Source organism: Stegodyphus dumicola, chromosome 4 (assembly GCF_044657685.1).
Source record: "Stegodyphus dumicola isolate Sdum_Otavi_A_Nest chromosome 4, ASM4465768v1".
NCBI classification, from domain to species: Eukaryota; Metazoa; Arthropoda; class Arachnida; order Araneae; family Eresidae; genus Stegodyphus; species Stegodyphus dumicola.
In genome coordinates, this window is record NC_140771.1 from 241,879,120 (window position 1) to 241,894,613 (window position 15,494).

General features: G+C 32.0%; 1 protein-coding gene across 1 annotated transcript in view; it reads left to right on the forward strand.

Moving 5' to 3' along the window:
* The window catches only part of LOC118193461 (transformation/transcription domain-associated protein-like), a 313,501-nt gene that overhangs the window by 198,367 nt on the left and 99,640 nt on the right, over positions 1-15,494 (forward strand). The window contains exons 44-45 of the mRNA XM_085816144.1: positions 5,273-5,424; positions 5,504-5,673. Of these exons, the coding sequence (XP_085672270.1) occupies positions 5,273-5,424; positions 5,504-5,673 (322 nt within the window). The remainder of the gene's footprint in view (positions 1-5,272; positions 5,425-5,503; positions 5,674-15,494) is intronic.

Here is a 15,494-nt window from a genome sequence, read left to right on the forward strand (position 1 = left end):
CTGAATGCATCGGATCACGCTGCAGCTTTATTTAGAAAAATGTTTCCCGATAGCGAAATCGCTAAGAAATACTCAAATGCAAGGACCAAAACAGGTGCAATTGTTAAAGAAATGGGTTTGAAAAATAAATCTTCAGTTATTGATTGCATTAAAACAGCTCTGTTCTGCCTCTCTACAGATGGAAGCAATAATACCAATTCAAAACTGTATCCAATTGTTGTTTCTTTTTTTAATCCAGAGTCTTCAGAAATTGAGTGCAGTTTACTTTCTGTCCCCACTGTAGAAGGACATTCGACAGGCTTTAATATAGCACAGCTAATTATTAAAACTTTAAAATAAAATGCAGTCCCTCTGGATAATTGTTTAGCGCTTGGTGCCGATAATGCACCAGTAATGGTAGGCTTGAAGACTGGTATTGCAGGCATCTTAAGAAAGGCAAATTCAGATTTGCAGATTATGAGGTGCACCTGTCACCTCTTAAATTTAGCAGCTGAAAAGGGGGCAGCTTCTTTACCATTAAATGTGGATGAACACATTGTTGATATTTATTATTATCTTGAAAGGAGTTCTAAAAGAAAGGAAAAATTGAAACAGTTCCAACAGCTGCATAATACTGAAATGAGAAAAATTTTGATTTTTTGTAATTTCTGCATCATTCAGCAGTTCTCAAAATAATACTGCAAAATATAAGCGTAAAGCTGATACAAATTTCTCTCAAAATAAAAAAAAAAAAAAAAAAAATTGCTCAACACACGAAACATTTTCCGATTACTGTAAGTTTATCTTGTGAAGAACGAATATTTATGTTTTTTTCTTCGTACCTTAACAAAGCTTTTTTCTTTTTTTTTTTACAATTCATTTTGCCATTATTCGATGTTCTGAACACAATTCTACAAAGCAGAATTCCATTAATTCATGTTTTGCAATCAATGATTTATGATCTGTTTAAAGACATTTTATCAAAGTTTGTAAAACCAGTCTGTGTTTTGTCTTGTAATTCTATATATGATGTGATTTATGGTGAAACAGAAAATCAGAAGGAAGATGAAGATTTGGTAATAGGAGCTGCAACTACAAAAGTAGTGGAAGAACTTTCAGAAGACAAAAATAAGTTTTATCTTCATGTTAGAAGTTACTTCTGTCAAGTATGTGATTACACACTACATAAATTTCCAGTCAACGATGAAGTGATTTTGCATGCTAAAGTTGCTGATGTTTTCTGCTCTAGCAAATGCATCTTTTTTTTTTATATAAGGTACTTTTTGAACAGATTTCCTGTGTTACTTCGTTTAGTCATGAAAGATGATGATATTGATGTTGCTACTGATATACTGCAGTCGCAATTTTGCAGTTTACAATTAGAAAACTTGGATGAAGTTATAAAATCAGCTAGGATTGACACCCAGTGGAGGTCGATTGAGTGGTAATTGGAAAATTGAAAGGTGCTGATGGAATTTTAAAATATAGTGAACTCTCTAGAATTATGTTGGCCATCTTGACAGTTCCCCATAGTAATGCAGAGTGTGAGAGGATTTTCAGTGTTGTTGCGAAAACGAGGACTAAATTTAGATCTAATATTAGTGATGACACATTAGAAAAACTTTTATTAGCGAAAGCAGGCCTACGTGGCAATTGCTATGAACAAAATTATGAAGTTTCTTTCTTAACGAGAGCAAAATCTGCCACTGTCCATAACATTTGTATAAAAACTGATTAAAGTGCCTCTCTCTCTCTTTTTTTTTTTTTTTTTTTTTTTTTTTTTTTTTTAACGATGAAAGTAATAAAAATGTTTTTTATGTCTAAGGTATTTTTGTTTTGCTTGCATTTAAGACTTAGTAACTATTTGAAGTTAATTCATTATTAAAAACTATATTTTTATCATTTAAAAAGTCTTTTTAACATTGTGAAAAATCTCCTGATTTTTTAGTGTCATAGGTTGGCAAGTATGAGTGTTGTTTAATGTTATACTTCTTTTATGGAATTAAAGATTTTTTAGTCCCCTCCTTTTTTTTTCCAACTGAAAAGATCTGTTTTATTTACTTTTTCTTAATGTAAGTTGCAATACTAATTTTTTATTTGGTTAATAATCTCTATTTTTAATCCAAGGTTCCTAAAAGTTAAAATTAATTTATTAGAAGTTTTCTGTTCCTCCTTTTTGAAAGTAATATTAAGCTTTAATTTATTTTGTTTGCAAAATTTATGCTTTGTATTGAAAAATGAAGTAAGTGTTTTTTATGAATTTGTAAATTTCTCATTTAGAGGTATGAGCCTTATTGCTAAGTATGACTTGAAAATAACCTCCCCCCCCTCTCTTTTTATATATATATATATATATATATATATATATATATATCTTTCAGTTCCATTTTACTGCACATTTCAAAATTATTTCTATAATTATTTTTTCCCATTTTATTAAGTCTTCATTTTTTGGTTAGTGGTTGCACAGTTTTTTTTAATTTTTTTTTATTTAATTTATATAGTATTAAGTTTCACAGTGTATCTGTTAGCTCAGTTACAGGCTTATTCTTTCGCATTTCTTGGTGTACCAATCTTTGAAGAAGATATACGCTCTATAACAAAACAAAAAAATCGATGCACCAAGAAGGAGTTATTGGATGGAGACAAAAATAGATGGATTGGAAAATTATGTACAGAATAAAAAATGATTAAAATTTGAGAACAATTTATTGATTTATTTCAGAGTTACATAGTTGCAAAGTAAAGAGCTCGATAATATGTTGACCCACCTCTAGCTTGCATGCAAGCTGCCATACAGTGTGGCATAGACTGATAAAGCTCCCGAATAGTCTCCTGCGGTATTTCTTGCAAACTTTGCTCCAATTGTTAGGCTAGGTCTTCAACATTCCCTGGTAGATCCAGTTGCCTTCCTACCAAATCTCAAACATGCTCAATGCAAGAGAGATTTAACTGACCAAGGAAGTGTTTGACAAGCTGTAAAACATTTCATAGCAACACGTGTGGTTTGGCATTATCTTGCTGAAAAATAAGGCCAGAGTACTACAAAAGGAATGGTAGCAAAACAGGTCTCGTAATGTTGTTGACATACCGCTGTGCTGTAAGTGTGCCTCTAATGACAACTAAAATGGTCCAGCCATCAAGAGAAATAGTACCCCAGACCATGACTCCTGCTCCTGGTTGAGGGCCTGTGTGACATGCAATAGCGAAATCAGGATCAGCACGTTGCTCTGGGTGTCTCCAAACATATCTTTGATAATCCTCACGACACAGTTGAAAGGAGGAGTCGTTGCTAAAGGCTATATGTCCCCATTCAGCATCATTCCAACCTGATTGAGCCAAGTACCAATGTAAGCTGGCTCGACAGTGTGCAGGCATGAGTGGCAGGTGGCTTAATGGTCGGTATGAGCGTAGATTTTGCTCTCTCAAGCCATCTGTGAATGGTTATGGTGGACAGTCATGTGCGGATCGCACATCTGATGGTTAATAGCGATGAATCAGGTGCTGTGACAGCTGATCTGACAGTCACTCTGTCCTCCCAATCTGTTGTGGCCCTAGGTTAACTGCTACCATCATGATGCTGAAATCTGCTATTGTCACCCAATCTTGCCAGCATCTTCTAATTGCTGCATTGCTTCGACTCATATGACAAGCGATTCTCCGATTTATCTATCCTGCATCTTTCAATCCAATGATATGACCTGTTTCAAACTCTGACAGTTGCTCGTAATGAGCTCAAACCCTGTGGCGAGGCATTTTTTTCAGTCGTTGAAAGGCATTCTAAATCGCAGTGGAACGGAAATTTTTAAAAACAGTTCAAGAACAGTTCCTTATATACATCTGCTTGATGCACAGTTCCAATGCGCTCGAGATTGCACTATTCATTCATTGGACACCAAATTTTAATCATTTGCATATTTGATCAAAACATTTATGCATACGATTGATCAAAACATTTATGTATGCGAAATTTCAAAACAACCAGATGGTTCCTTCTTAGGACGTCATTCGTGTGCCTTATAGAGAGCCTTATACTTAAGATCATGTGCCTTATACTTAAGTCTTATAGAAGGCTGGCACTAGATATCTTACTGCCTGATGCAGTCTGTGCGGGTCCTAAATTCTGCGACTCCATGTAGCCATATGAGCCCTGGCGCTGGATTTATGTGAATAACAAATCAGGTATTCTTAATTCAAATAGCCCTAAATATAATCTTTGGGTCTATGGGTATCATCAAAAAATATATTTTTAGCATATGAAAAGAAATTTTTGGTAAATTTTTCCTCGTCAACATTTTTTAGCGAATTTAACTTAAGTCTGTAATCATCGCCAAGAGTAATGTCAACATAAAAGGTTGCCATACTTCTTTATTATTCAAATTCTAACATAAAAAAATTGCTTAGGTATCGCTACATGAATCATTACTCAAGTTGTCATGTTTTGATAAACATGCAATGATGAAAGGAAAGTATAATAAATAATGATTCGCCAGGTTGACGTCAGATCAACGATGTATCTATGTGGAATGATGTGTGCCAAAAAGCAAATATGCAGAAACAGAGCCAAATTATTGATCATATAAAATTATGCTAAAATGTTTGTTTCTTCAATAACAAGGTATTTTATTTAGTGTTGAAGTAAAATTGAGAATCGGTACTCTCCAGATTTTTTATTGTGCACTGAGAGGGGCAATCAACTGCACATGTGTAAAACCTAGGAGAAAAACATTGTTGGTGGTTTTGAGGTCCCGATTTTAGATCATTCCAGATAATGGACGTCCGGGTTTTGGACTTAGTACTGTACTATAATGGCTTGATATTAATGATAATTTTTAATGCCAAAATTTAGCTATTTTAAAGTTTCTGCCCCACACGCAACTAAGAATGCATGAAACATGTACCATACCATGAAAGAACAAAGATGTACTTTACCATGAACCTATAAAATACTTTCCCCTCACATTTAAAATTTTCGTTTGTATGGCATTGATTTTGGCAAAAATCTTTCTACATTTTGAGGAAGTTGACACAGGTCTGCCTTTATCAGGTTGCAGAAATGTAATTTAATTTTAGGAGAGTTAAATAAACAGTGGACTTTTTAAAATTGCTACTTAATAACATCAAGATGTTATTGTGAAGTTTCTAAGATTGGTAGGGTAAGAATTACTTCTGTATATCAATTCCTTTAATTCTGTGTGATTTATTTCAATTTAGTTTCTCAATTAACTATGTAAATTACATTTATTGCATTTAATGTTAAGTAATAAATTTGAGTTTGCATTTTCTTTTTTAGGTTTTGAAATCTCTACAAGATTTTTTATCAGGTGTAATGAAGCTGTTTCCATCTAAAACTTTATGCCCTGCTTCAAAGATTGACTGCAGTGAATTGAAACTTTTGTATTCTTCGCTAAATAAATTTATTAAAGATGGATTCAATTATAAAAAGTAATTTTTATTTACCTTTTTTTAATAAATTTTGTGAATTTATATTATTAATTAAATGTAAATTATTTATGTTTTATAGATCCATTAAAAAACTGCCTGCATTATTGAATTCAAGATTGCTAATTCTAAAAGCTGTCTGTGATTTCTTCCCTTCTTATATTGACTCATTTTTGTCAACTTTTGTAAATGTATTACAAAAAATGACTGAAGAGCGCTTGGATAGTAGTGGGGCATCTTCAACTAATTCAGGTTAGTATTGTTATGTTTTTTTGTCATATAATGTCAGTAATGGCCACTCAGGGAGAGGGCTTTTCTCATGCTTTCTAAACTCCATACAGAGCGTCAAAAAAGGTAGCAGATCATGGATAGAGCACTCGTATGATTAGCACTCACAGCCTCTAGTGCCTCCTTAGCAATGATCTAACATGTAACCAGGACACCAGTGTTTGTAGTGATGATTGATAACTCAATGAATGGGACCTGAGGTCACAGAGGCCATTGCACTGACTGTTTCTCACTTTCGCTGCTGGGGATCTCATTCGACCTGGAATCTCATGGACTGGAGTAGAATTATCTTTACTTTAGCTGTATGATTGTCAAGCAGAATTTTTCATTAAATATGCAAATGTGTGATAGGAATCTAAAATTTTAGTAAATATTTAAAAAATTCAAAAAGAAAATTTAAGGGGTTTTTTTATTTAATCTAAAGGGACTTTGTCCCTGGAGGATTATTGTTTTCGTTTTGGGATTTTCCGTCGAATATCCTGAATATCCGTTTCACTTTTCAAACTGTTGCCGCCAAATGTTAGCGCCCTGTATTATATTTGAAGAAATTAAATAATAAAGAATCTGCATAAATGTATGTATGCTTCTCGCATTGTGATAAAACAACGGTTAAAACAGTGCCCCTTTGGATGTAATTTAAAATCTGAAACCTTTCAGTCAGCATTTGCTGCAAGAGAAAACTTCAATTATATTAAGTGGGATCCTTGACTGTACATGCAATGTATTAATAGAATATGATATTCGTTAGCCTCCCCCTCCACAATCTAAATTTTATTTCTTCCGAACTTGAAATAAATGGAAAATAATTGTTACATTCTGAAATGAATTCAAACTTATATTCAATTAAGCATTGTTAAGAAAATTTAATGGGAGACTGTCGAGGATTCCTTTGCTTCAAGAACCAAAAATATTTTACACTATAAAAATAAATTTTCCATCTATTTCATTTGTTTAATATTGTGTTTACCTTTTTTACTTCCTTCAGCGAAGTAAGGGAAGTATTGTAACTGAAAAATTTCAACTAACATATTTCATTGAAAACACCCATTTTGGTCACACTTGAATCCATATGAATGATAATCTTGCATAACATTTGTACATACAGATGGAATAAAGGACTTGTGTCCAAAATGGATTCAGAAGAGATTTTTTGTGATGTCTGCACACATGTTTCTCACTTAACTCAAAAATGTGTAGCCATAGAACATTGAAATATTGTGTAAAAAAAAAAAAAAAAAAAAAAAAGGACAATTCTATATGTTCCCGTTCTACTGGGCCGATTGACAAAATTCAATATGCGTTTTTCATGTCTCAAAAGTCTGACTTAGGATATATATTAGATTTTTATATAGCACTATTCTAACATAGGTATTTTGACATAAAATCTGACTTTTTCTGAAATAGCATACCAATTTTTTTACATATTTCGATTCTACGACTCAAATTATGCCAGACTGCCAAGTTTTGCAAAAATCGTATGAGTAAAAAATTAGCTCTCATAATTTTACCTCCTCAATGTTAATTGAATTTGGCATATATTTATTAATATCTCTCACATTTCGAAACTTAGGTTCATTACAAATAAAATTCAGCCATTTTTTTTGTGTTTTATATTTTAAATTTCTATTTTTAAATAATTTTTATAAATTTTTCAAAAAAAAATTTTGAATTATAACCTATAAAATTTTTACCATCATCTTAAAAGTAGGTGTAGTTCTAAGCATACCTGCAAAAAATTAGAGTTTTTATTCAAAATTCTCTAAGATATACACGAATTTACATATTTTCGCATATTCAAATTTGGCATCTTTGTTTTGAATGGTAATAACGCCAAATGTGGTTTATGGAATTTTGTTACAGTGAATTGCCACAGCTATTTTTAACCTTAAATTTCAAATGATATTTTACGGAGAATTAATTATATGAATTTTTTCCCCTCGGTGATGCGTAATAAATATTTATTAATACTATATTAATAGCTATTTTTTTTTAAATTATAGATGATATTATTCAAATTTTTAACTTTTTTTTAAATTTCTTTCTCTTTTCCTTTTTTTTTTTAAATATTTGTAAGAGTAAATTTTTACCTTCACCTTGTAATTGTCTTTAACTTCATTTAAATTGAATTGTCTAAAACTTAGATAGTTTGTTTGATGTTTATTTTCACAATGTTTTTAAGCAAACAGGACATTGAAAGTTTAGGTCATGTCCCAGCTTTAAAAAAATATATATAAATTTTCACATAAATCCTCTTAATGTTTTAAATAGTAATTTTCCCTCGTGTTGTAGATTATACAAAAAAATATGTCCTTTAATATAATTACATACAGGATAAGCACTGCTGGAGTGGTTTATTTCTTTCTCATTTAAAAAAAATCTTTTAATTCAAATATTTATCCTTTGGAATTTGCTTTAAAACTTTATTTATAGTTAAATTGTCTAGAAAATGAAAAGCTATCTTCAGCTGAAGCGCATTTGATGCAACGAATATTTCAAAAAAATTGACAAGAATGCAAAATTTATGGAAGTATAACAATCAGAAAATCTTAATTTTCTTCTGTCAGCACTGAAAACAGATGTAGAAGTAAAGAAGAAAATTAGGGGGGAAAAGCATAAATTTAAAGGGAGGAAGTTGGGTGTTCAAAGAGAAAACACTTGGATGTGCACACCAGAAAATAGCAGCAATTGAGTTCGTACTAACGGAAAAGACAAAAACCATATCATTGCAGTTTAAATTGAAGAGCAACTGGTTTTTGACTATATGGTTGTATAAATTTAAATTGCATCATAGAGCATCATATCGTATCATAAACGGAACATCGCATGATTTCTCAGTCGAATTATTTGAAGATTCAGGAATTAATATTCTTGGAATATGTGCTAAAGAAGGAATGTTCTCGGAAGATTAAGGAAGAGTTTAAAACCAGTGATATTAGGTTTGTCTTACAAGCTCAAGTATCAAAATGATTTTGCAATTGCCTGAGTAGTTGACTTGTAAATGGCTGAGAATTAAGCAAATGACTTTTAATCTTACGTAACTCAGTCAGAAAACGTATTCCAAATGTTTTGTATTGCATGACAATGCATCTTTTCATTATTCAATAACCAATCGAGAACCACTTCTGTTCCAAAAATAAGTATTTGTACTCAATCATCCTGCATGTTCTTCAAATTTGTCTTCTTGTGATTTTTTTCTTTCTTAAAAACTTAAGTTGCCTCTCAAAGGAAATTTTTTTTACATGGAAGAGACAAAAGGAGTATGACATCTACTTTTAGAGGTATCTCAAAAATAGATGTCTACAGGCTTCTCTTCCATTACATGTTGTGCATTCAAATGGAAAATTGCATCAGCATAAATTCTATAATCTACTTTTATTACACTCTGATTACTTTATTAACGTACAGTCAATATATATTAAACCTTTTACTTCAGCTTCAGTAATTCGGGATACTGATGAAATGGATTGAATTGGATTATTAAGTTACAGCAAAACGGGACAAAATTTCATATTTGGGCTATAAAAAGCCTTCGAGAAGAACTTTCTAAGAAAAACCAGCTGGCATACATGTTACAATGAGAAAAACCATGAAAATGCCCATGCAACCAGCCCGTTTTCAAACCCCGGAGCGAACTACCAGTGTTCAGCGACTTTACCGCTTGGTCGTTGCTGGCTTTATGGAATGGAAGGCGATAAATTTATTTAAAATGAATGTCAGAAATACCAAAATGTTTTGAAAAGTTGGATGCTTTTTAATATACTTCAGAATGCCTGAAGAAAAAGAGCAAGCCATTAAAAAGAAAAAAAAAAATTTCCATAAAAGTTAGCATTTTTTAATTAAAAACTTTTTAATCTTATGATATTTGATTCTTGCGATTTCAAAAATAAAATATCTGACTAAAATATGAATAACATTTTAAGAAACTAAATATAGGATGATAAAATTGTGTAAACCAATGAGCATAGTGTTAAAGCTATTTAAAGCAATATATGCAAGTCATCCCAAATTAAAATGTCGGTTATACATCTTTCTCGTTTATATATCTTTTCTGAACGGAACATTGAAAGGCGTGTTGACTGTGCTTTACTATATTTTCTCTTTTAATGTATTCAGTTTTCAGATGCACCATAGTCTGGGACACAAAGTATTCTTCCGAAAGAAACACAATTCAAATAAATAAAATAAAATCTTGGAAAATTTATATTAATAAAGATATTTTAAATGCTCAATTCGAATGAAAAAATAGTAAATTTGAAGAGACAATGCAACACAAGCAGTTAAAATAAAAGTCTAAATATTAAAAAATTACCTAAAATAATAACTGTGACAAAAAAAAAATAAATTATAAAGAAAACTAGTATTTGAAAAAAATAAATGATGCACCTTATATTTAAACTACGCGGTTCGAATGGGTAAATAGAAATTTTTAAAACAGTTTTTTGAAAGAAACTATGCAACTTAAACAATTAAAATTAAATTCGAAAAAGAAAAAAAAAGATATTTAAAATAATAACATAAAAATATAATATAAAGAACATATTTGAAAGAAAGAACGTTGTGATTTTTTTCCTTCTCATGGAAAAGAAAAATAGATTACCCTATATTAAGAAATTTGCCAAGTGAACTCTTCTTTGCACAAACTAAAAAAACAGCGCCAACATAAATTTGTGAATTTCTCCGTAAATTTCACACAAAATTTCATATTTGGGCATAATTTGAGTGGTAGAATTGAAATATGTAAAAAAATTGGCATGTTATTTCAGAAAGAGTCCAATTTCATGTCAAAATAACTACGTTAGAATAGAGCTATAAATCTAATATATATCCTAAGTCGTGCTTTTGAGACATGAAGAATGCAATTTGAATTTCGTCAATCAGCCCAGTAGAACGGAAAATATAGAACTGTCCCCCACCTTTTTTTGTGAACTGTACATGTCTGTATTGCCATTCTTACCCAGCTCGATGAGCTCAGTTTTTTTCCTAATTTTTATATGTTGGTAAATTGTGCATTTTTTGCTTTAAAGGGGATTGAATTATGTTGTTCTTATGTTCCAGTTAAGGTTTTTATTCCTTTAGTTAATCTGCATGCAATAGTTATGGAGTTATCTGCAATTTAAAAGTGCTGCTGGTAAGTCTGATAAGTCTGCTATTTATTTATACATTCATGTACAAAACTTAAGCAATAATGTAAATTTTAATCAGATAGACATGAAATTGCAGAAAAGGGGTTCTTGTGATGAGTACAATGAACACACAATTCAGTAGAAAGGTCAGGCGTATGCAAATTTCAGGAACAAAACCTCACAGGCAACATGAGCATATGTCGTGTGTGGTCTCCAAAACGTGTGTACTCTGCATACTCAGCTCAGACTACAGTTAAGGGAGAATGGAGATGCGATTAAAGACACTCACTGCGAGTGCAAGTAAGTTCTTTCGTGAAATATGGCTAGACGAAATCACTTGGATGCCTTCACATGTGGAAGAATGATTGGAAGGTTGGAGGAGGGGCATAGCGTGACCAGTCTAGAAGCTTCGGCGCATGCGCAGAAAGTTTTTAGCTTTGAGGTCCGGATTATGGGTGTCCGAATTAACGACTTTTGACTGTATCATGGATGGAGACCATTACAGTGGTCCTGGAGTTTCCATCTGGGGGGGGCACCTAGCTGAATGGAAGGACAGAGGTTTTGTAACCGGAGATCGCTATTGTCAGGAGATGATCCGTTCTGAGGTACCACTGGAGCAGACTTCATTTGTACGGATGACAATGCACGGCCACACTGGTCTCCTGCTGTTCGGAGCTTCTGGAAAGTGAAAATATGATTTAAATATAGGGTTGGAGGGAAAGTTCTGTCGTATTTTAAAGAAAATATTTGAATTCATTTATAAAAATATGTGTTTAATATTAATCAATTATATATGCTCCATTATTTGTTACAACCTGTTGCCATCTTCCAGGTAACCTGTAAATTCCTGTTTTGTAGAAGTTCTCATCCATGGAGTTAAAATAGTCAGCAACTGCCTTAGAAACACTTTCAAAAGACTTGAATTTTTTTCCCGTTAGATAATTTTGCAGAGATCTGAACAGGTAATAATCAGAGGGTGCAATGTAAGGTGAATACGGGGGGTGACTAAGGATTTCCCATCCTAACGCATTCAGTTTTTGTAGTGTCACCACTGCAGTATGCGGGCGAGCGTTATCGTGATGGAACACTATTCCTTTTCTGGATGCTAATGCTGGCCTTTTTTCTTTGATAGCTGTATTCAATTTATCCAGCTGATGGCAGTACAGATCCGCGTTGATGTTTTTTCCCTGTTTCAGCAACTCGTAATACACTGGACCTTTCCTGTCCCACCACAAACAAAGCAGTACTTTTTGTTGATGGATACTTGGTTTTGGAACTGTTGCTGATGATGTTCCTGGTTTGCAGTAAGATTTTTTTCTTTTAATATTCTCGTAAAGAATCCACTTTTCATCTCCAGTAACCAGCCTGTCCAAAAACGGCTCCACATTGTGTCTAATCAGATGTGATGAACATATTCTTACATGATCAGACAAATTCGTTTCCGTTAATTCATGTGGAACCCAAACACTTTGCTTTAACACAAACCCAAGAGATTTAATGTGATCTCCAACAGTTGTATGATGAATGCCAAACTCTTCTGCAATTTCTCGACTTGTTAAATGTGGATTATTTTCCAACATGGATCGCAAAACATCATTATTGATCTTGGATGGTCGTCGAGATCGAACACTTTCTTTGAGGCTCAGGTCCCCGGAACGAAATTTGCTAAACCATCTTTGACAAGTACGAACATTTACAATATCTTTTCCAAATACCGCACATAAATTTTTACATGCAATAGATGCGTTGCTTCCTTTTTGGAATTCATATAAAATGCAGTGTCGTAAATGCACTTTATCTACCAACATGTTTTTCCCTTTAAATATTACAAGTAAATGATGAACGGTAAAAAAGGGCACCTTTTATATTATACAGCAGCTAAAAAAAACAAAAAAATATCCGATTGACTCACTAGCCAGATTTTTTTTTTTATTTACAAGAAAAATCACCTGCCTATTTAAAATAGGACAGAACTTTCCCTCCAACCCGATAAAAAGCTACTGGAATATATAAAATATGACTTGAATGAAAAGCTACTGGAAAGTGAAAATATTACTTGAATGGATTGGCCAGCGTACTCCCCTCATTTAAATGCCATAGAACATGTGAGGGATGCTTTGGGAAGACACCTTGTAGCACGATTACATCCTCCGGAAAATAACCAACAAATGAAACAGATGCTGATTGAGGAATAGACACTCTTACCTCAAGATCTGTTGGGCGATCTGGTGCTGAGTATGGAGAGACAGTGTGAAGCAACATTGCAGTAAGGAGAGGGGATATCCCATACTAAGGAACATCTGCTTGTTGTTCTTCCTCTTGTACAGACAATCATGTGTAACGATGCTATGAATTCAATAAAGCCTTTTTTTGTTTGATTCCATATTGTATGCATTGTATTCATTTTTGCGCAACTATGCTTTTGTCATCGTTTAAATACAAAATACTGTCTCTCACTTCAGAATTTCATGTCTCTCAGATGATTTCTCGTGGAGTTATGGCAGAAAGAACACTCATTGCTCAAGTTTTGCACACCAGTGTATTTGAAACTCTTAATAAATTAACTCTATTTTGTGTTTTAGGTTTTTCTTTATTTTACAATTTTGAATGAATATATTAGTTTTTATGTATTTTTGCTTTGCTGCAAAATTAGAATTGAATTAATTGAATTAAAAGTATGTCTCTGATGAAGGTCAAGGAAATAAGTTTAACGGAAGTACAGCACAAAATGTGTATAATTTAATAGGCTGTAATGCAATTGTTTGTTGTTCAAAAATGGGTCAATCCATTTTACATTAATTCATGTGAAGAAAATAGATGATTCATGTGAAGAAAATTCAGATGATGAATAACCTTCAGGAAGGAATTAAATTCATATTTGAGTGTATATTAAAACTATTTTATTTTCTGAAAAACCTGAATGAAAGGGTTTTTTTCTTTTATTTTCTTACTCATATATTTTTAAGTATCTTTTATTTGGAACATTTCGAAATTTTTCAAAATCATGGTGACAAATAATTGAATCTTGATGGTTGGTCAAATTTAAACAAGATAATGGATGTTGCTAATCACAAAACCAGGAGAACAAAAAAGGCTCTGCATGCATATACGTTAGTATAAATTTCAAAAGTATATTTTTTCATTTTGTTATGATAGATTAAATTATATTCTATAATTTGCCTTCAAAATATTCAAATTAATATCAATGTTCTGTATAAAATTCAGTTTACACATTTTTCTGAAATTTTTTTCAGTGTCTTTTGATCATGTCTGAAGTTAGCTGATATGCTGATTTAAATTCCACATGAATTTAAAGTTATCTTTTTAATTAACATATGTATTTTTTTCTTATGATTTAGCAAGAAAATATAAAGATTCTTGTGGAGGCATTCATCTATTTTGTATCCAGGTTTCATACAATCCTTAAAAGTCCTTCGTTTTTTTTTTTTTTTTTTTTTTTTTTTTTCAAACTAATTTTTTATAGTTAATATCCTTTATTTCGATCCTCAGAAGGTCCTTAATTTTAATCATTTGAAATTTCTGTCTGTTTTTATGACTGCCATTTTGAGCATGAATTAGCATTTTGGAGGAATAGTTTGGGCAGTTCACTGACGAATCTTTTGAATGTGTTTATGTGTTATAATTTGTTTCTATTTCTAATATAAATGGTGGATACTCGCATTTCTGAGCAAGAAATGGAACATAAGCATTGAATTGAATCCAATAGGTACATTGAATTGACATAATTTGACATTTGAATCCAATAGGTACAGGTTACAAAATCGTAGCTAAATGAATTCAATCACAATCGACGAAATGAAGGTATTTTGGAGGATCTGTATGTACATGTCAGTTGTAGATTTACCATTTAGTAGGTGGTAATGGTCACTGCAAACAACGCAGGAATTTATTTCAAATGCAATGACCATTAATCATGAAGAGATTTGTATGCATGCTGTCCGCTGTAGCGAACATACTGTAGCAATTATTTAAAACGAAACTTAATAATTTTCTTTTTTTATTATTATTATTAAGGTTATTTTAAGTAGGGAAAAAAAACGTTTTCGTTTAACTTCTCTAGATTATTTGTATGCAACAAAGGGTTAAAATTAATTTCATTTATCTAACAGTATGAAAAAGTAGATAAATACCAGATTTCTCTTAAAAATTCACTTTGTGCCCCTTCCAAAAAAAAAAGTCTCATTTTTATTATTCTCATAGAGCTGGGATATGAGATCTTACAGTGCAATAGGAAATTTCTTAAAAACATGCTGCTCTTTAGAAGGCTTAAATTGTGCATTTATTCTGAAATTTTTATCCTTAACTGCAACTTGACTGCACCTTAATACTTTGACTATGGTTATAAAAGCCATAAAAATGAAGAATTTGATTTAAAGGAAATCATAAATAAAAATATCAATTGGGAATGGAATCAAATTGATGGAGGAATAATGATTGCTTATTAAGGTACCTGAAAATCTAAGTGTTGACAGGATAAGAACATCTCACATTTATATTCGAGATAAATGGCAAATGCACTATTCACAGGTCCTGCAGTCAAACGGTTAATTACAGTTTCTGAGCACTTTCGTAATTCAAGGTAAGTGCTTTCTTATTTATATGATTAAAAATAAAACTGATTAAAGTGCTTCAAAAAGTGTA